Source organism: Malurus melanocephalus, unplaced genomic scaffold, assembly GCF_030028575.1.
Source record: "Malurus melanocephalus ecotype Western Australia unplaced genomic scaffold, MMel_1.1 scaffold_123, whole genome shotgun sequence".
In the NCBI taxonomy this organism is placed as follows: Eukaryota; Metazoa; Chordata; class Aves; order Passeriformes; family Maluridae; genus Malurus; species Malurus melanocephalus.
The window spans coordinates 398,112-420,518 of record NW_026623355.1 but is presented as its reverse complement, the minus strand read 5'-3'; the positions used below and the strand labels follow the sequence as shown (position 1 = coordinate 420,518).

The window sequence follows — 22,407 nt, the reverse complement described above, 5'->3', positions numbered from 1 at the left end:
GAACAATCTCCCCAGGGGAGTGGTGGAAATTTGGCTGAACACATTGCTGGGCCATCTTGCCTAGACCGTGTTTTTGCCAAGAAAGGTTGGATCACATAGATCCTTTCAACTGGGTATTCTATGATTATTCTATAATTAACTTCGTTCCTAGCCCTTAACATTGATGGGTTGGCCAACAGGTAAGGTCACCCTGAGACTCAGAAAATAAGAGTCCATAACCAGCCCCAGAAAATATGTCTGTCTATTAGCAGATTTCTAATCCTTGTATTGCCAGTCAGAAAATGACTGTGACCATCTCCTCTCACACRTCTGTCAAGACCTTTTCCTTCTGCAAACACCAAGAATTTAATTTTCATGTCTATTGAAGGAAATACACTAAATACTCACTGYAATGGGATAGTGAGCTTCCTCCAAAAAGGTTTCCTAGAAAGAGTTACATTTCTGTGCAGACTTCTAAATGCACAGGATTGTTTACCTGTCTTGCAATTATGAATAAAAATTGAAAAATCTATAAGCACATCCTCTACCTTTCCACTTGGCTCCAGACATTAATTTCCTGAATGTTTCTTCCTAATGGTATTCACTAACTAAGTAGGCTATGGGTACAGCTGACAAACTGAAGAACCTCTTTAATTGTGAAAGCAAATCAATCTAGAGCCTCAGAAGGTATTTTTATTTCCAAACAAGATCAGTAACCAAACACAGACAACTAAGTCTGGAGCCAGATGGTGTAATCTGGAGCCAGATTGTAAAAGCAGCACCACTTAATTAGCACAACCTTTAGAGCCTCCTAGCAGGTGATTCAGATGAAACTCTGGGATGGATGCAGCACATTAATCTCACAAAGTACCATGCAGCAGATCAGTCCCCCAAATGCTGCTCAGGAAGAGGCTCAGCACGTGTCAGAGGAAGCAAGGAGTAGTGAGAACTAAGTAACAAGGGGATGCACCCATTTCCCCAGGTGTTTAGGACTGGACTTGGATTTTCTTGTTGTTTCCAGGACTGTCGTTAACTGCCTGTTTTCTTGTTGCATTTTTACTGCCATGTTCAACAGGAGCAGAAAAGTTCCCAAGACACAGAGAAGACCTGCAGGGAACACCCACCCAATGTTGTCCCAGCTCAGGACACAGGCTACATATTGCAGCCTAGAAGTGCAAATATTGCCTCTCTGAACTTCTCTTGGGATGGTCAATCATCAGAAAATGCACAGAGCTCAGAAACCATTTTCTTTTCCTACATTTTCAGGCTGTGAGCTGAGACTATGGGGACAGTGCTGAGGCACTGGGGAACAGCCTCCAACATCTCTCCCCTGATAAAATCACCAAGTCTTCAGGACAGTTTGAAGTCCTCAAAAAAAAAAAAAGCAGCAGAGTCCTGACATATCACAAGCCTCCTGTAGCTAATTATAATATGTTTCCTACTGTATGTATCAACAGCAGTGAATGACGGATGAAAAGTTAAAATAAATTTACAAGTTAATTTCATGTAATTAATTCCTATTCTTAACTGGCTGCAAGATATATTTCTGTATTACAGCCTCCATTTTAACAATTACCCAAAGTGACTTGACAGGTTTAAGCGAGTTGCCTGGAGCCACATATGGAGCAATTGTCAATTAGTATTAGAGGTCCATAATGTCCCAGACTTCTTCTTTGAACAGACCTTTCTTTGCACTAATTTAAATCCAATGTAGCTGGAAAAGTGGAAATTAAAAAATGCTGAACCATAAAGCAGTGTAAACCTATAATTATTTATTTTTCTGGATATTTTGACTTAAAAACCAAATCAAAAYGACTCCAGTAAGAAGTGATACTATGCAGACAGATAAAGGAATTATTCTCTCAAACACATCACAAATGACAATAATATGAAATTAAAAATACCTAAAAGGAACCTTTGTGGGGATGCCTTCATTTTAAAAACAATGTCCTCTACATGGCATTTGCATTTTAACATAATTAAACTGTAATCACATTTTAAAAGCAGATAATGTCCTGGTCTTTCAAAGAGTCTATTACTGAAGGGTTAGGATCAGTTTGTGGTGTTTCAGCATGAAAGTGAGGAAAACATTTTTTAAAAGTCTGCCAGTTCTTTGAATGTATTCCTTATAGACAAGAACAGAAAAAAAWTTTTGAGACAAGCTCTTCCTTTTAAGTTATACTGGAGAAGTAACAGTATGGTAATTGCTGTTTTTCCAGAGAAGACAGACAGTAAATAATTTTGAAATACCTCATTATAACCCAGGCAAGTCATACTGTGTCTTCCCTTTGCATGACAATATATTCCTTGGTATTAGGGAACACAATCTACAAAGCTGCTGAGTGTCCCCAATCAAACAGGTCCAATGAGATGAGTAAGAATACTAAAGTTATTTAAATTTAAAGAAAATGAAAACTAMTGTCATTTTGGGGCATAGTAACTGTCATCAAATTCAGGCTTTCTTCTCCCAACATTGTTCACAAAAACTGCATGAAAATGTTCAATTATCTCTAACTACCCTTTTAGGTTAAAATGTTGCCACATTATATTTTGCCTTGTACCCATTTGTTTTAGGGACTTCCATATCACCCATCCTAACCTATATTACATTACAGTTCCTGACAGGTCAGTTTGCTTCATTTCCACATCCTGAAATAAGTTACTAAGAAAAGTAAATGATGCCAAGTGCATTTATTATACGTGCATTGTCCTCAGTGGAARATCAGCAGTTTCAAGAGTTTGGCAATAATGAGTGGAATTTAAAGAAATAATTATTGTTACAAAATTTTGTACAGTCTGCCAAGAAGTGAATTTCCATTGAAAGCTTCWGTTTCATCTGAAAGATTCATTCTTCCATACAGACAGTAAGGATAGTGCAAGAAACCAAAGGCAAATCTGATTGATGCAAGAATTGGATAACCTTTAGAATAAAGTACTATTTGTTTCATCAATCTACCTTCATGGAACTATTAGATTAAAAAATAATTTTGGAATATAAGTATCCTTATCTTTATTGCAAGCACCAGTGCAGGTACTGTAAGCTCTCCCCTTCCCTGGAACTTGTGAATGTTAATAGCAGCAGGAACAGCTTCAATATAGGAGGGGACAGGGATCACCATCATCCTGCTTCTTAATAAGATTTGTACTTGTCTACATTCTTCTTGAGACAAGAGATAGTCTCATTACCTAACACTGAGACTCTAGGCATGGTAACTCATGAGACTTTAAATCATCCCAACAGAGATCTAATTCTTGACAGTGACAGAAAAAGGAATAACCTTCTGAAGTAACTCAAAAAAGGCAGCCAAAACAAATCAGAAGTCTTCAGTACAGAACAGAAGCAACTACCACAGAAACAGTACAAGGTAGCTACTTTAGTACATAAAACAGGGAAAATGTGCATTTTGATAGAGAACAGAAAACTCCTTAAACAGAAGAGGCACAGGGAGGAGTATGTCACCTTTTACAACTTCTCTGGTGAAACCAGAGGAAAGGTAAGACAGACATATGCTACACGTGAACTTGAGTTATGACCTGGTGACTGACAGCAAAATGYCCATATGGCAAATTATCTGAAGAAGAAATAAAGTATTACAAATAAACGTTAACAGAGAATTATGAGGCTTGGTGTATATTTTAAAAAAAATTAATTAAGAGAAAAAAATCATAATTCCTATATTCTGAGACAGTAATTACTTAATCTCCTTTTGGAAATAAATCTTACCTGATCAACTGTAAAGACTTTGATCCGTTCACTTCCCAACCACTGCTGAAATTCTTTTTTCCAGTTGTTCACCAGACTCCCAGGGGTGACTACCATTGCACGCTTTAGTACAGGTTTGCATCCATAGGGTCCTTGACGCAGAAGAGTCCAGACCAGTGCAATGCATTGCAGGGTTTTTCCTAAACCCATTTCATCAGCAAGAATAGCTCCAAATCTGCCACTAACTCTGTAACACGTAATGAGGCAGTGGTAACATTTTAAAAGATGGATCTATAATTACTCACAACTGGTTTAAGGTTTTGCTTCTGTGGTTGTCTTCTGAAGTATAAAGAACCTATTTACACCTATTATGGTCTACTGTAGGTTTTYATTCATTTATACTAGAAGATCTTAGAATGAAAATTCTCATTTTCTGCAGTTATGCATTAGTCCTCTACAACCAAAGTTTAAATCTGCTTTTAGAACTAAAATTATTATCCAATACCTTAAGGAACCTATGACTTGAGAAAACGCTTAAGAAAAAAATGCTGTATTTTTCCCAGCAGGTTGAAATAAGATCTTCTTTATTCATAATGCCTGAATTATTAATTACATGAATAATTATGAATTATATTAAATATAAATCCCAGAAAGCAGTGTTCTTCAGCATGGMTTTGATTATATCTGTGTTTACAAAACCTGGTACATAAAAATGACAGCCTTTTGGTGCACTAACTTCTCATAACATCTGGCAAAATCATGGCACATATGATGCTATATTTAGGTCGGAAAAAACTTGTGCAGCCTCTTTTGGGAGAAAATTACTAATATTAATTGTACAATTGCTCAAAATTTCCCAAGCTGTCACATTTCAAACATGGGCATGAAAATATTATAGGTATTAAAATCTAAAAGRATAATTATTATCTTACCTCATTCCCATTACACATTCATATAGAAATATAATTCCTTCTTTCTGATGTGGGCGGAGATTATTTGCAATGTAAGGATCTACAACTACATCCACCACAGGTAAASCAGCCTTATTGAACATCCACTGATGACTTGCATTTGGCCGTGGCATAACTAGGGAATCTTGGAGTTCAAAGCATAAYCAAGTATTACACAAAAGCATTACTTTTAGTCTGTTAGCAAAGTCTGTTAGTGTTAATGATCTAATGACTATTAAAAATACTGTTTAATCTACTGACCATTCTTAGACTGAAAATGTCGAAGTACCTAGATTGCCTTCTACATAAAAACATTCTTTTACAGSGTTTTTCCAAATAGTTTGCAATCTTCTCAAAAGTAAAGGTGATAAACTGAGAAATACGAAGGATTTTTTTTCTGATGAGATGAAACTGCCTACCTAATAAAAGTTGCACGGTGACTTTGAATTAATAGAGTTAAATCAGAATTTCCAAAACACTTCTGAAGTGAAAGTCTAAGAAAAAGAACATAAACAATGACCTACATAAAATCTAAACACTACATTTCAAGGGGATTTTCTTGYAATTGCCCAGAAAGACTTCTCTGCCCAAGAAATAGAGATAAAAGGCACTGATTTGCTAAACAAAAATAAGGAAGGTTGAGTGTGAGTTGACAAAGACTGCCACAGTGCTTGAATAAAAGAAGTTGACACGTTTGAAGACAAACAGAGGCAAAGAGAGAATGAAGYACTGAGCAACATCTGAATAATAGTTTTGCTTGCCATAATCTGTTTACAAACTATCATCATAATTTTGCTAGACAATGTCCAGACTGGTTGCTTCTTCTGCTGCTACACACCTTCACTGAAAAATTGTATTGTCAGAGGACAGAATGAGAAAGAAATTTATAGCTTCTGGTATTTTTATGTCACTAGAGTAGATCTATATTGATAATTTATTCAYGGGAATAGGTTGGTTGAAGGCTTGTATCAGTCAGAAAGATTTTCTTACCTACTGACAAAGGGCTGAGTTCTGATGGATTAAATAAAATTGCATGTGTATATCTTTAAGAGCYAGTGGTGGCAAAAAGATAACTTTTCTGACAAAAATTTGGATGAAAATGAGGAAGAAACAAGGTTTGGATGAGCACTGGACTAAAAGCTTGAAGAAGTAGCTTTATGTCTTTGTCACTCTGCTCTGTTCTGCTGAGCATAAGGATAAATGGTTTTCCATTTTGTAGAAGCTGCATTTTAATCAATTATAATCACAGATTTTAACATGAAAACCTCTGACTGTTCCAATATCAGGGATTTGAATTCCTTTAAGAGGAAAAAATTATTACTGAGATCTTTCACAGTCTCAGCAAAGGATGAAAAATAGTCTGGCCAAATGGGAAAGGGAGATCCTTTTCTTCCTCTCCTCTGAAAGTACTTAGAAAGCACACTTAGAAAGCACACCTATTTAGTTCTTGAAAGARCACTGGCTTTCAGGAAAGTGCTGAAGATGCCTGAACACAAGAGAATACTCCTGGTCTTGTAAAGTATCTCAATAACTTCTGCAAGAGGTTATGCAATCAGGCATTAAATAATGTGATTCTCCTGTGTATGCCAACCTAAAGACTGAGAGAGACCAACCTATTGATGCATTGAGGGCTCCTGAAATCTGATGGGAGGTATTCAACTGCCCCAGAAGTCACAGAAGACAACTAGAATAAAATGTAACTTTTTACAAACTAGTACAGAAACAGCAAAGTTAATCTATGTGCTGAATATATCAGCTTTTTTTGTCAGATTTTYAGTTAGAATGCTAATGCAGCATCATCTTGCAACCACAGGAAGGAACATTCTCAGATACAATCAAGTTAAATTTAGACCAGWAGCTGATGTTAATAAAGATGCTCTAGAAAAGGCCCAGTTTTATCACTAATTACCACTTGATTAAGCTTTCATTGTTTATTTACATAGCAGACAKGCAACAGCTTCAAAAAGTCCCACAGTATCCAGACATGAGGTAAGAATTAGGATGGAGGTATTATAGTAAGAACATAGAAAAAGACTGTATTTTTTTAAATAAGCATTGCTCTGCTTAGCAATATTTTTACACTAATTTTTATCTTCCATCTGAAAGATTAAGCCATCAGCAGAATATAGCTCCTAAATGGTTTGTAGATATARGAACACTTCTGTTTAGATAATCAACACCACTTCCTGCAGCTATCAAATGGTTATAGGGTCCCTCTTACACAACTGCTTAGCCAGCCTGTCCCGATACAATATGTGAACTCTCATGGCTCTTTAGCACACAATACTTCTAGCACTATAAAAGTTAACATTTATTCCAAAACATATCTGGTTGAGTTTGAGTGCTGTAGTTACACTCACTGGCTCTGAAGAATCAGGCATTGTCAAGAAGCAAATCTCTGAATGCACAACTTTTCTATTACTGCAATTACTGCTGCCATGTTATGACAGTGCTTTACTGACCCCAGTGGGAAGCTGGAACTCATCTAGAACTTCTAGCATGTGTCAAATTGTTTTCCTGATCAATAAATTCATTTTCTTGGCAAAACTCTCAGAAACTATACTAATGTGTTTCCACAGCCATCTGTAACAACTACAAAAAACTTTATGCAGTGCAGAGTATTTTACTTGTTAGAAACACACATGACAAAATCCCAACATGGCTAGACACTAGCACATTACATTAGAAACACTTCAGTAACACGCTGAGGAACATGAAAATTTTGGTTACACACTCAATATTTTTTGAGAGTCAGAGGATGTTTAAAGAAACTTAAAAATCTCAATCTTACTTGAAGCATTTGGATCATGGCGAGGTTTGCAGCTTTGAGAAACTCTGAGTGTATTCTCTTTAGTACTGGGTTGACAGACATTTTTGAATGGTTTACAGAATGGTTTTGTATTAGTTTGAGATAATGCAGTCGGGACTGTGTCATGAGTCCCTATTCCAGCCTGAAAACATCTGCCACTGCTGAAATCATCTGCTGAAATGACACCCATCACTTCAATTTCTTTTCCTCCAACCATTAGTGTTTGACCTTCAGCAAGGCTGTCTAGCTCCTTAGCTTTATATCCAGTACCTAAAAGAATGTAAAAATATATGAATTAGGACAACACAGCAAGTACCATTTCCTTAAAACCAGTACTCATCAGAAGCAAGGAAAAACTGTGAAAAGATACCTGATTTTGAAACAYTTGTTACACATAAAGCCTTTCCCTCCTTAACAGAGTGAACAAGTGAGTGTTAATAATCAGAATCAGTACTCAGTTATCCTCATCACCAACCAAGACTAATGAATGTTAAACAACTGTTTMAGAGAACTTCTAAAAATTAGCCCCATATCATAAAATCCAGCAGCTTGCCATAAAAACCATCCTAGGTCTTTTTCCTTTTCTTTCATGCCCCCAAAAGAACTCCCCTAACATCTCTTGCTATTGATATAAACTTTCATGACTGTGTAGACCAGTGGTTAAATCACTATTCTGTGAAAAAAGAGAGAGGGCCTCCCAAGGCACACTTTATCCAACAAACACTATGTATAAAGACTCCTGGAAGCTGTTTGCAAAGCTCAGGTCTGCCACTTCTAGGAATGTGAAAGGTTGGAAGGTGAAGGTCTGGATTTGAATTCCTTTAAGAGGAAAAAATTACTGAAGTCCTTCACAGTCTCAGTAAGGGATGAAAAATAGTTGGGCCAAACGGTAAAGGGAGATCCTTTTCTTCCTCTCCTCTGAAAGTACTGAGAGAGCACACAGCTAACCCTATTTAGTTCTTGAAAGAACACTGGCTTTCAGGAAAGCGCTGAAGATGCCTGAACACAAGAGAATACACATACCTTTCTAAACAGATGCTTGGGGAGGGCATTTATGATCTTTGCTCAGCATTTTTGTTTTTTTGTTATTACCTCTACATAGCTTCAGGCTGAACATACTGAATACAGGTGTATCCCTGTGCAGATTCTGGTCAGAAAAGTCTAATTCTAAGACAGTATGGGCTTTAAGGGTAGATGGATATGTGGAAGAAAAAAGCAAACCATCAAAGCTCAACTGTTTGTGCAGCTGCCAGAAATAACCGTTTCTGTAACACACAGCAATTTACAAGAGAGCACGTCCTAAATTCTTTGCAATGCATTATTAAGGAATTAGGACATTGCAGGGGAGAATAGAAAGATGTTCTGCTGCCTCAAAAATGAGCTATAWTCTGTGCTGGTTTTAGGTTCCCTTGTGCCATTCTTGATGCAGCCCTGGTAAGCCTAGGAAAAGAGAAAATTTCTTCCTTTGCCTTCTTCTTCCCATATAAAAATAATCCCAGGGGCTCATACACATTCACTATAAACTCCCTAGTATTACATACAATTTTGGGGGTAAGCACCACTGCCAGACCTTTCCTTCTTACTCGGTGAGCTAAATAATTGCACACTGCTTAAATTGGTCAATTTATTATTTTCTTAGAATCAATAAGAATTGTAAGCAGGGCAGTGTAGCACTAATGGCATTGGTATTGTTGTGCTCTCTGACACTGTCAAACATGGTAAAAAAACTTATACCAGAGAAAATCACAGTRTTCATTTTTCGATTGTGTTTTGCTGCTAATTCAAGAAGACAGGACTTGAAAAAACGCAAGAACAACAGGGTGGTGGCTRATGCATTCCAGGCATTACTCTCTTTGACGCTGCCTTTTTCAAAAACAAGCAAGTCTGTACATATATTGCTTTGCTATAAATAAATTCAAATTAACTTCTAAGTCACAGACTGATTTGTAAATCAAAACTGCCTGGTCCTGACAAGGCTCACAATGTCATGGTTGTAACAAAAGAGCAGAGAAGCCATCTCTGACCCAAAATAAATCAAATTATGCTTTGCAGAAATATTGTCCAATCCTACTCCCTTACAGAATATCTTTGGATCCATTAGCAAAGTTAATTCTTGCTTTGCTTTCAGTAAAAAATTACTGCTTCAAGTTGACGGCAGCCTATGGTTTGCAAGTCTTATTTTTAACTCTGATATCAACCCAAACTATGTCTTACAGCAGCAGCTGCTGCTAAAACTACAAGACTAAAAATTGCTACACAGTTGACTTTGGCTGGACTGGAAAATGTTGCTGTTTGCCTGTCTTTCCAACAAAGATAATATTTTTAGCTGTTTGACTGACTGAAAAGTAGAGATCCAACCTCTACTTTTCCGGGCTGCCCTACTGCTGAGTGGAATATCTGCAAGAAAYTTACCTGTATCTTCTCCTCAAATTTTAACTCCTTCACTTCTGCATTATGTAAGCAACCAAAATCAACTACTCATCCCTCATTTCGTGTTTCTGCTGAATTAGTACAGCCGTTGATTTCCAGATCCTCTCTTTGGACTAGCATTTGGTGTTTCTGTGAATAATGTTATTCAGCCTGCTCCAGCCTCCCCCATGCATCTGCCTTATATGTAATAAACATAAAGCTTTCTTGCRGTCTTTCCCCCCACCCCGAGAAAAAAGACAAACCAAAAGCAAACCCCAAATCTCTATTGTTTTTTTTCATCCTGTGGTCAACATTAGTATGAAGAACTAAATTATCTGAAGAGCTGGATCTCTGATATTCAAGCACAGTGATTTTCTGCCAGGTGTTCCCTTGAGCAAGTATGCAATGCTACAGTACCTCTGCCAATATCTTTGCCTTCCATATCTTTCAATATTACTGACTTTCCTTTTGTAATAAGAATAGCATCGCCTTCCCACTTCTTGTGCTTTTTCTTTGATGCTTTACACCACACGACACTGAAATATTTCGCAAGGCAGTCAGGTGCTTCCTGAGCTGCTTCTTCCTTTGCAGCCCCTGATGCTGGCAAATACAGTGCATCTAAAAGGGAAATAAAATAACAAAGAATATCTTGGGTTCTCCTGATAAAGTGTATAACTTTTTGCATTTCAAAAAAAAATCAAGGACAATCTATACATTGCATCTTATATACACAAAGTGGTACATTTCCTGTCCTTATGKTGAGTTTGGATTGAGGCAGAGCAGCACATAAGGACTCATCCTGAAAAAAAGCAAACCAACAAACTAACATTACATTGTTTCAGAAAGTATGTGCTTMTAGGGAAATCACATTACTTGTTGCATTAGTAAGTAAGCTTCTAATTTGACATATATACCAGACAATAAGAATGGAAAAAGAATAAAAGGAAAGGCTGAAARAAAAGCAAAAGGGMAATTACTACAGGAGAAAATGAAAACAGGGTCCTCATGAGATGGTGGTGGGCAATGGTCTGGAAGCAAGGACAGGAACATCGAACTCAGGAAAAGGAACAAAGGAATTCAGGAACCAGCTCTGGAGCTGAAGTCATCTGTACTGTTATCTGCAGAATAACCMTAACTGTAATAACACAAAATATTATTTCAACTCCCTTCCTTGCACCCTTCAAAAACAAGTAATAGTGCAAATCTTGAAACAGATCATCTCTTGAGTATGCACCAACTCAAATGCTGTTACCAGGCTTAGATTGCTTTAGATTYGTCAGCAGTTACCTAATTATAAGTGTCATGGATGTAAATATTAATAAGCAATGTTTAGGTTAACAAGGTTAAGAAATCATAATAGAACAGAYAGCAGTTGATTATAATATCGATTAAGAATAAACACATGCTTTCAAGAGTTGGCAATCTGAGATAAGTAATGGKAGGGAAGCCACCAGCATTACCTAAAGGAATATCTGCAGCATTCCTTTTCAGCACATGCACAGCTTCAAAGGGAGAATCAGACTAATTTTCATTAAAATACCCTTTGCATGCTGGTTAAAAGCTTAAATCAGTTTGCTCCTTTGATTCCATCTGGGATTCAACATTATACAAATCTGTTACAGAAAAGTGCTTATGCCACAGACTAACCTTTCCAAAATTTCCAAGTGTGCTGCAATTTAAAGGAGAAGCAGCAAGAGGAAACTCTTGCTCACAACAATGATCCGATAAAGAAGCAGCTTTACCACTTCCACATCATCCACATATTCTTAAAACTGCAAAATACTCATAAGTTACATGCCTAAAATGAGTGCAATTTTTCAGACTAGTATTCATTAAAAAGGTATTACCTAAATGAAAAATGCCATATTTATTTAATAGAATTTTCTTTCCAAAACACTCTAAAAGTTSTGTTGTCTGTATAGAATTCTAATGCAGTGCCTAAAGCACATAGTATTTTCCATACACTGATATTTCTTCAGGGCATTAGCCAACATCTGTAGTWTCATGCAGCAGATGTCCTCATCTCYAAGGAATAACAGAGCAGCTACTGAACACTGACATTCCACTGAGAATATGGAACAGAGAAACTCTTTTTGAAAGGTAGGGAATTCTTTGACAATGAATCCTGGTAAAGTGAACCAGAGAGTAATAAAAAATCCTTGCAGCTCCGTAAAAAGGTTAAAAGGCTCTACTGGATCTTCAGCAATCACAAATGGTAAGATTTAGAGAAGTGAGAGGGGGAGAAAAAAAACACAAAATATTCATTTATCAAGCTTCAATTTATCAATTGTAAACTGATTCAACAGACAGATTCTTTTTGTTCTTCAAAATGATTCTGTTAGTTTAATCAACAACTGCTTTCCTTACATTAAGATTTTAAAATATTACTGCAAGAACTGAAGACTTCACTGCAGAATTTTCTTATTCTCTCTTAAAGGATGGCCATCCATAAACAAATTACCACTTTTTTGTCTCCTCCATTGACCTCCCACATGGGTTTGGTGACCCCTGAGATCTGTTTTATGGTCATTGCTCTTTTACTCAGGGTGTCCTGCATGGTATTATCTGAATCACCAGTAGATTAACTTCCAAGTCAATAACAAGTTTTCAAACTGTTCTTATCCCTGCTTCATTTTAAAAATTTAGAAAACMAATMATTTAGAAACAAAGCTGGAAATTGCTAGCCTTTTATAATAGTAACTTTTGCTGAAAAGGATTTCCAAAGAAACCTATCCCCAGCAATAGGCAAACTGGGCACCAGTATTCCATGCAATACTACCATGTTCCTATAGGGAAAATGAAAAATAATAGCCTATGAAATATCCAGATTTCTTCCCTCATCTTCTGAATTACCATAACTTCTGTTTATAGAAGTATTCAATAATGATTTGTTTCTGTGCTACATAAATTATTTTCTTTTTACCAGTACCTACAGTATAGTTTCAGATAACAGTGTAAGGTTTTTTTTATTTAAACATTTTWATATAAAAATAATTACATCATCTCAAAATTATCTTCCATATAATTTCCTTGCATAGAAAACCTAAACCTGTTCACCAACAATGCTGATTCGGTATCTGCATGCAACCTTCTTTTTATCTTATCAGTTTTGTTTGTATTCAGCTTCACACCTATTTAACTTTAAAGATTATTTCAGTGCAATAGCAGAATATTCAAATTCAATAAATACAGTGTCATGAGCTTTTCAGGAATTGAAATGAGACTGGCATGTAATACACAGAAACTAAGTTCAGTGTTTGTATAGGGTAACAGAGCAGTGGATTCAACAGAAACCCCTTGTTGCTCAGAGACCGTGGGTAGGATCTGAAGTAGAGCTGGATTTGCTGAGACCCTGGAAGATAAACTGCAATTGTACCTTCTGAGCTCTTCTGTTAATCAGTCTGGAGTGAAAATAATAAGTAACAGCAACAATGCGTGGCATGAGAAACATCAGGAATTCATGCCCACTCATTTCTCTCCCAAGCAGTAACAGCCCGGCCTGGCACTGAGGTTTGCTTAACCATGAACAAAGTGTAGCAAGGAGCATGGCTCTCCTCCCAAATGAAGGGCTTGGGAACTTTAAACCGCGGCTAATAAGGCTTTGAAAAGCTTCCACAAATAAAGCTTTCTCTCTCTGGCTAMGAAAACAAGGGCTTACGTTTCAAGATACAAAGCATAACCTAGCTGATACGAGGAAAAGTTTCAGCAGYCTCAGGAAGGTGATGATTTACAGAAATCGGGACGGGATCCAGGAGAGGGGAAGGGGGAGCATTCCAATGGCAAACTAGTTTAACCAGTTTCTGATGAGCAGRATTTAGAGAAAACGCATCGATTAAGCGCGTTAGGTTACTCCCAATGCAGCAGGAAAGTAGCTGCATTATGAAAGAGTACCGAAGGTAACTCAAGCGCTCATGTTCAGGGCACTGTGGGCTGCAGCTCCGCAAGCACACACGCYTTGCCGTGAGGAGTGAGGGGCGCGCTCCAGTGAGTGGGCACTGGCACCTTGGCCTGGCTGTGGTTTCATGGATGTCTTAATCCCATCCAACTGCACGCTGCTGCCAAAGCCCGTGAGCTCACCWTTTTATCCCTCTCCCCCTCTGCTTCTCATCCACCAGCTGCAGGAAAGCCAGCTCAACAAATCCCAACAGCAACTACAGTCAATACAGGAAAGGGGTATGTGCAGTTTGGACCAAGGACACTGGGAGCCTGTCCATTTTTTTGTGGCAGCTACTGTTAGGTTGGGGTGATTTTGAAACCATGGGTCCTGTGTTACCCAACACCTTCATACTTGAACTGCCATGTTGTAAGCATGTATGAAATGACCTGTGAGTTTTCCCTCAACTGCTCTGAATCTTCTCAATAAAAAGTCCTGTCATAATGTAAAAATTACAGTTTAGAGATGACAGCTTTGATTCAAGTTRCATTCTATAGCACTAAGGAATAATTAAGAAACAGAGGGAGGCAAATAAAAAATCTGGATTGCAGTAAAAGGAGACTGGGGCATTGAATGAATCACGGCCCAAAGTCAATGCCAGAGCTCTGCTGCAGCATCTGCAGTGACTCTGCTCAGGTGCCATCAGTGCACTTCCCTGGGCCAGCACCATCTCTTTCGTCTGAGCAGAGGAAGGAATCGAAAAGTTCCTTAAATAAATTAATTCACAACTTTTTCAGAACAGACATTTACATAGCAGTTAAATGTCTAGGTGCCTATGAAAGATCTGTATGTCACATATTCTTAACATATCCCAGGAATATTTAAAGCAATATGAGTCGGATAGCATCATCTTTCAGCTGCAAAGCAATTTCAGTCTATTGACAAACTTAATACTAAGCTAACATATTTTTATGTATATTAGTGTGCCTCCAARATGGAAATATATGTAATAACTCTTCCCATAGCACTTCTGCGAGACTTTAGGAGGAGTACAAACAATAAGAGTCAAGCTGACTTGCCCAAAACTCACAGGAATCAATGRCAGTTGGGATTACATCTCAGAGTCATTTGATTACAAACCAATGCTTTGTACCCCTTCTTTCAACGACAAAATGTATTTGTAATTAATTTTGCATGTATCAGCATAGTTAGCAAACTCACCTAAAGACTGATATTTCAAGCAAGAATATTTCATTGGGAAACACACCACTGTTTTAAATTCAAAATTATTTTTAAACAAAAATGCAAATGATAAAAAAATTTACATATTTTTAAACTTCTGTGTCAAAGCCTCTTTATAAGCTGAAATGGCAATCAARCTTGCCTCCAGATTCCTGACCATGTAATACGATGGGGAATTCCTTCTGTAGATTTTATTTTACATAGCTGATAACTTTGCCAGGCCTTCATAGCTAATAACTTTGACAGGCCTTCATCAGTCCATAGTACATGTCCCATGCTAGCTGCCTCAGTTTAAGCACACATACTCACACACATGCACAATRTCCATAAAAACTGGAAGTGAAAGAAAAATCACTGTTTATAAGAAAAAGAATCATATATTAATCCAGTCTTAGCCACAATGAACTCTTAYTCCTTGTAGAAGCTCTACTGACTCAATACCCTGGTGAAGAATCTAAAAAGCTAAAAGTTCTTAGAAATAAGTGCAGTTTGCACATTGTCTGCAGCTTAATTTCCTGAGGATTACACACTGGACATGATCTAACTGAGGCCAAGAATAGGCTTCTTTGTAGAAACAGCTCTCACTGCTCAGACCAAAGTTGAGTTTCTTCCACAATTCCAGCAGGGAAATTTTCCCTCAGACACATCATCCCCTCTCCTGGCACCAAACAGGTAAGGATGGCAGAGGGGATAAGGTTTTGGACAAGCTACAAGGAAGAACAATTTGGGAGACAAAGCCTGAAAAGAAAGACTACTGCTGGAAAGGAAGACTGATGTTAAACCAGTGGAAAATTGGCAACTGGGTAAAAGACAGGAAGTCTGAGCTGCAAGCAGAGCATGCAGGGAAAAGCTAGAAACCAGACAGACAGTAAGAGTAGGAAGACAACAGGRTATGTCAGGAGGAAGAATGCAGAGAACCACTTGGGCAGACKSGGATTGGGGTCCAGTATAAGAGTCAAGAACCAGAGAGAGAATTGGAATTTTCTGAGTAAGAGCTGGTGAAAAAAAAAAAAACTTACTGCTTCTCATTTCTGACCCGCAAAATGCAAGATTCACTAAGAAAACRTAGAGCTGGAAAACACTAAGGGAAATCACGGGACAACTTGGGAGGAAGAAATGAGAACAGGAGCTGATTAGGCAATGACAGGGAAAAAAGAAGTGGAAAATGACAACAGAAGAAACCAACTAAGGACAACATGGTATTGCAACATAAAGAATGGCAAGCAGATGAGCACAGAGGGGCACAGACTGCACCAAGACATGAAGARCACTCAGATAAATACAACATCCTGGTAAACAGGGCCCATTTCTCTTGCCMCATCCTTCAACTTCTTCCCTAATTCAATTTTTAAGACTACCAAAGTGGTCTTAAAAGTAGTCAGTTTAAAAATATTGTAACTGTTACATTGTTCTATATAATTTTACAGATCAGTTTTGGTAGCTGCTCTACCAAATASGGTTGCAATGAAAGATTTAGATGCAACGGAAGAAATGGAGGTAATTAAGCTCCTGAACTGGATCCATTTCACATAYCATTACCTGCAAGACAAACCCAAATAAATTCTGCGTTTAGAACCAGCAGAAGACCCAGAATCAGACAAATAACTTCTAGTGGACMAGTTCACAAAGGCAAAGCAGAAGCTAAAGCTTGAATCATCGTACCACTTTCCCTAAAGTCCCTTCAGTACATTCTGCTCTTCAACCCAAAAAACTTTCAGTCTTTCAATTTCTTTCTGTCAGCAAACACATTTCTCAGTCTTTCTGTCAGCAAACACATGCAAAACTCACTGGGCAAAACACTGCATGCCGTGATATTAATGGTCTACACTGAATTCACTGACATCTTAATACAGTAATTCACTTAATTACTCTAAAGAGGAAAGATAAGGCTTTCAACCCTGACATAGATGAAAACAACAAATTATATGGAATAATCTGTTTAGGAATGTTAATTTGTTCCAAAACCCAAAAGATTAACATCTAGAACCTTACGTTACAAATCTATGTCACCCACCTGCCCACCACCCCCACGACCCCATCTTCCATCAAGTGAATAGTTCAAAGGTTGTGAAAACAAGCAAAACTTGGAAATGTTAAAAACGAGGTGCTCCAGTGATGTAGTCTGCCCCACTGTGCATATGCATTAATGATAAAGTCTTTAGAGAAAACATGCTGCACTACACTGCTGTGGGACCTCTTGCTCATTCAGTGCAGAGAATTGAACTGCTGGAAAGGCAGGAAGGGTGGCAGGAAAGAAGGTAGCTGCTGCCTCTGCCATGTCTGCAGTGCTTTACTGTGAACTGCAAAAGGTGTGGAATAGAGGAGGCCACAAGGACAGAYAGTCTAATCTTGTGGTTAGATAAACTGAATAATGCCTTGGAGAACTGGACTTTACTTGCATGTCTTCTGGAGTTTCTGTGTGGTGTRAAGGAAGTAATTTAACCCCAACTTTCAGCAATAAACATTTGTCTGAGCGCCTGACTTGTGATTCAGTCTCGTTTGTATTAAGAGTGAACACTCATGGGTGTAACTGGAAGTTGTGGTTGGGAAAGATTAACTGTACGGTATCCTAAAACACAGAGACAATGCAGTCCTCGATGATTCAGTCTGCACCTTCCATAAAGACAGGGCTTTTTGSTGTTATTCTCTCTGTGCCTCAGCTCCCGCTTTATCTCCTAGAAAGTGGAGATTACACCAACTTTTTGTCTCACAAGGATGTTGTGAAATGTAATTACATCTTGGAGGTACTCAGATACTATCATGATGAGTACTAGAGGAAAAAAATTAGCTAATTAATTCAAAATGGTTTGAATAATGTGCTGAGAACAAGGCGTAGCTCTATAACTGAACAAAGAGGTGGAAAGAAAATACTGAATAGTGACTCACTSAGTCGACACAGTCCATTCTGTAAACCGGCAAGGAAGCCTACAGAAATACAATCTTTAATCATATACTTAATGACTWTGCCCAACAGAATGCGAAGACTGGTTCAAGTTGTGCTGTTTGCACAACCAAGTTTTTGGGTACTTGAGTATGTAACMTTTATTTTCAAATCAGAGCTTTCTATATACAACAGCAGAGCTGGTAGATGTCCTTAATTCAAACAAGTAGGAACAATCATCACCATTTAATGAAGCATTTACCTCTTAAGGGTATCAGCTGTAGGARGGAATATGGAGAGCACATACTTTCAAAATTACAGCTCCATGGCAGAAAACTATTCTTCCTAAACCTCTCAGCTGTCTAAAAATCCAACTGACTCCAGCTTTCACTGTAAAAATTTAATGAACTAAGCTGAAAGCTTCTGTCAGGTTCACAGAAATAGATGTGCAAGTCCTATTATCAAAGGAAAAAGCAGCATCATTGAGAATTCTGAAAGGCTGTAGGCATCATTCAGTGCAGTGAGCCAGATCAGCTCAGTAAAACACTGGAGCCAGTCAAATGCCATCCAAATCGACTGTTTACTGTACTTCTTAATGTTGCCATCCACAATGAAAGTTGTTTAGATTGATTTGTCAAGTAAGGGGTTTTTACTGCAAAAAATAAATGAAGAAGTTATACCGGAAAGCAAAATGTATTCTTGGGTTCTGTAAATATTGAATGTTATTGCAATTAATTACAGTGTAAATGTGATATGAAAATATTACAAATATTTAAATTACAAAAAAAMCCCAAATTACTACAAAAATAGTTAATAAACTATTACACAATCAAAGGCTAATGGTAGCCTTCTCAAAAAGGCTCATTTCTTCAAGCAGCTTTCAGAGATGATATAAGTGTTCATCATTTTGTGTTTAAATGTTAATGGAAGGTACACAGCTAAACCCTTAGGTGGTACTTTGAAAATATATAGTTTAAGAATTCTCTATTACTTCTATTATTTTTTTAGAAAAAAATAAAACTATTTCTGTACTGTACAAAATCTCTTTCTAAAATGCAAAGCCTTAGATCTGTAACAAAAAGCAAGCAGGCAGAAAGGGATTTATTAAGATTAAATATCCTTCGTATTAACATCTGTTTTAGCATATATTGGAAGGAAAAACACTTTTAATGTCCTGTTTGTGTTTGTAAATGGCCATCTTTGATTTTCCTGGATTATAGCAAAGAGTCMTTAAAATACAAGTAATCAATAAAACTTGTGCCCACTGTCACAAGCATGAAACACAACATATCCCTATCCTAAATTATTTAAACAGGACTGTTTAAAATTTATGACATTACCCTGGGAAGAGGCACACAAAGGATGAGTCATATTTTTTAGAATTTTCATGTGTTATGCAGCAATGATTACTTGCAGAGTGGTTGACGAAATATTTGGAAAGGGAAAAAGTAATCTTTCCAAATCAAGTTACATAACTGATTTACATAAATGTAATCCATTCAGTAGTTTGAGCAGAAAAGTAATATTTATGGCCCAAACACAAAAACCTAGAGCTTTAGTTTTAATTCTTACTAGGAAAGCAAAATAGAACAGGGAAGATGAAAGAGAGAAGAAATTCTTCATTGYGGAGGTAAGAGCTGTTTACTGCATTGCCTTTTCAGGCTCTGGATGTAAGAAAACTGAATACGACTTAAACTGCATAGAAATTCCAATGCTAAYTAATAAGATGATTCCATGCACGAAGCCTTAAATACATGATGCCTTTAAYAGAGCCTACTTTATGTCAACCCTGCCTATTTTTGGTCCTGAGCTGACCACTTATATAAGGAAACGCTAGAAGACATGGAGATGTGGCAGCTTTCCATCAGCAGACTGGCTCTGCTTGCTATTCCCAAAGGACTGCTTTGACCCTYGGTGTTGCTGGAAAGCCTCTGCAGCACATGCAGCTCTTCTTATCAAATGCCCCTGTGTGTTCCCCTTGGGAATGTACRTGCCTACAAACATACATACATGGGCATGCTCATCAGAGGAGGATAAGATTTAGGAAAAGATTAAATTTATCTATGTTTTGTCTGAAAACAATCTTTAGAGATGCCCACTAGATCTTCAGAGCTAGAGTATCTGAAACCCTCCATGTATATTTAACTTCTGGASTGCTGAGAAACATCTTTGGTGCCATCTCCGAAGTTCACTTAGGAATTGCATATTCTCATAACTCAAGTACAGCAAATTAGCACATACACTTACATAACAAAAACTATTCTGAAAGGAATAGATTTTATCTAGCAGAAATAATTAAACCAAACAGCAAAGACTAAATTCCCTAAATGAACTTAGTTCAGTCCTTTTCTGCACACCTGCTATACAGCACTCCGAATCACAGAGCTACAAGACATATTTTCCAGACTATTCCTGGTCTTTTTGCAAAAGAACTGGGGCATTACCTATCCAGCTGGACAGTCCAACAGCTCTGAAATTCTTACTGCCCCAAAAGAAGTGCTTGAGATCCTTGCTGTCCTCTTCCACCCTCTGGATCTAAACAAARTGGCTTCCCCACTGAGGCTGTTTGTCCCATTACTGGTAAAACTACAGACACATTTTCTTGCTTTCATTCCAAGTGTTCACAGCTGAGAACTCCTTGATCCACTCTCGAGTGCAACGTGCTCAGGCTGGACAGGCTTTTCTAAGAATCAGTTGTTATGGACTGCATCCAAAGTGTGACAAACCTGTACTGAAAATGACCACACTCCTTTTGCTAATGACTTACGAATTAAGACAAACTTGAGTGAGGTTTCATAGGAATGGCCAAAGACCAGCTTGACGGCAAGTTTCAAGTACTTTTGAAAAAGCACAGAAAAACTGGAATACTACAAAGGAAAGAAGACAAAAAATCAATATATGCGAAACATTCTCCTTGCAATCAGTTTGACAGGAAAAAGATGAGTCATAAATGAACACAAACACCTACATAGAACACACACATTATAGCCTGAGAGGAGGTAACATGGCATCAGCTTGGCCAAACTGACAGTTAATGCTGCTAAGGTTATCTTGTCATTGCAACTTGCTGCCAAAGCCTCCTTACAATGCAAAGCAATGCAAACATCACTTGGGTGAAAYCTGCAGAGCTTATAAGTCAATTTTTTGGGGCGTGGCTTACAGTGCAGCCCAAAACAAATGCCATATTACAACAGAGAACACATCAACAGTAACAGACACACTGGGTTTTATCCTGTATCTCTGTTACATATCACGCATAAATGTTCCAACTTCACAAAACTGTRTTATTAATAGTATTGACAAGTGGCCTATGTAAAATTTACCTGCAAACTGCTGCTAAGTTATGATAAATTACTTCTTTCCCATGAAATCTTCMGTGATTTATAACAAATGCAACTCTACACTAATGTATGTTTTTATCTGATACAATGCAGGACACAAACAATGTTCTAGCACCTAACCCTTTTCTTCATCCCTGAACTAGACAAACATTTTGTCCAATTTAACTTCACTGTTAAATGAAAGCTAAGAAAAAAAAAAATTAAAGTCAGTCATTTATAAACTGATTTAATTATTTCAAGCATGCAGAAAGATCCCAACTTYGAAAACTGATATATTTTGAAAAAGCATTAGCAATACAGACAAGGCTTTTAAAACAGCATACAAATCAAACAAATGGTGATATACAGAATACTATAAATGAAATTACTGAGTCTTAACCAAACTGAGTTCTCAAGTCAACCAAATTTGGAGGGGCAAGGTAAGCCAGCGGAACTTTTATTCATTATATTTAYGTTAAAATATGGTAATTATTGTGATCACCCTAACTATAAATGAAAGTCAAGGCCAGGAAACGACGACTTCTTTTCAAAAGTGTATAATTGCATATGAAAAGTACAAAAAAAAAWGAGAAGCATTTTTCAAGTCTGCAGTTTTGTTAAAGAGTAAATAGAAATCATAAATTATGTGAAGTAACTGCTGATTAAGTATTCGATTTAAATTTTATTATACTCTTCTTGCATGAGTAATACAGAGTCAAACAAGGTGTTATACTGAAGAGATATTTGGACACACCAATAAATCATTCTGTGTAATCACTAGGATAAAATAGTGTGAAAATCCMAKAGCATGGAAGAAAGGCAGGGGCAGYGGGGAATGCCAGTGCCTACAGATGGCTGAGTTTTCCTYGGGTTCTCATCCAACTCCCCACATACACAAATCAAAAGCAAGGTTTTCAACAATTTCACCACTGAACAACTGTAGGGTTTACAAGGAAGAGTTCACATTTTGTTAGTTAGCAYTCAATGGAACTTCAGGAAACTGTATCTTTACTATGGAGGAAACTTTACCCAGACAAACTGGATGCTATTTCAGAACAATCATCACTACACAGAGGCTGACACCAAGGCAAACACTTCTGGTTTTAGCAGAGATAGAACACAGAAACATAGGTCACAGAATGATTGAAATTTAGTCCTGTGTTATACAGACAGCTATCAGACATTATTTTAACTACTGTAAACAGCACCTTTTTTTTTTTTTTTTACATCTAAGATACAT

The 22,407-nt window shown here is 37.4% G+C and overlaps 1 protein-coding gene across 1 annotated transcript in view; it reads right to left on the bottom strand.

Annotated features, from left to right (window-relative positions):
- The window catches only part of RAD54B (RAD54 homolog B), a 64,932-nt gene that overhangs the window by 17,034 nt on the left and 25,491 nt on the right, over positions 1-22,407 (bottom strand). The window contains exons 4-7 of the mRNA XM_057370341.1: positions 10,268-10,468; positions 7,424-7,711; positions 4,615-4,777; positions 3,704-3,929 (exon numbers count right to left, since the gene is read on the bottom strand). Coding sequence (XP_057226324.1) covers positions 3,704-3,929; positions 4,615-4,777; positions 7,424-7,711; positions 10,268-10,468 — 878 coding nt within the window. The remainder of the gene's footprint in view (positions 1-3,703; positions 3,930-4,614; positions 4,778-7,423; positions 7,712-10,267; positions 10,469-22,407) is intronic.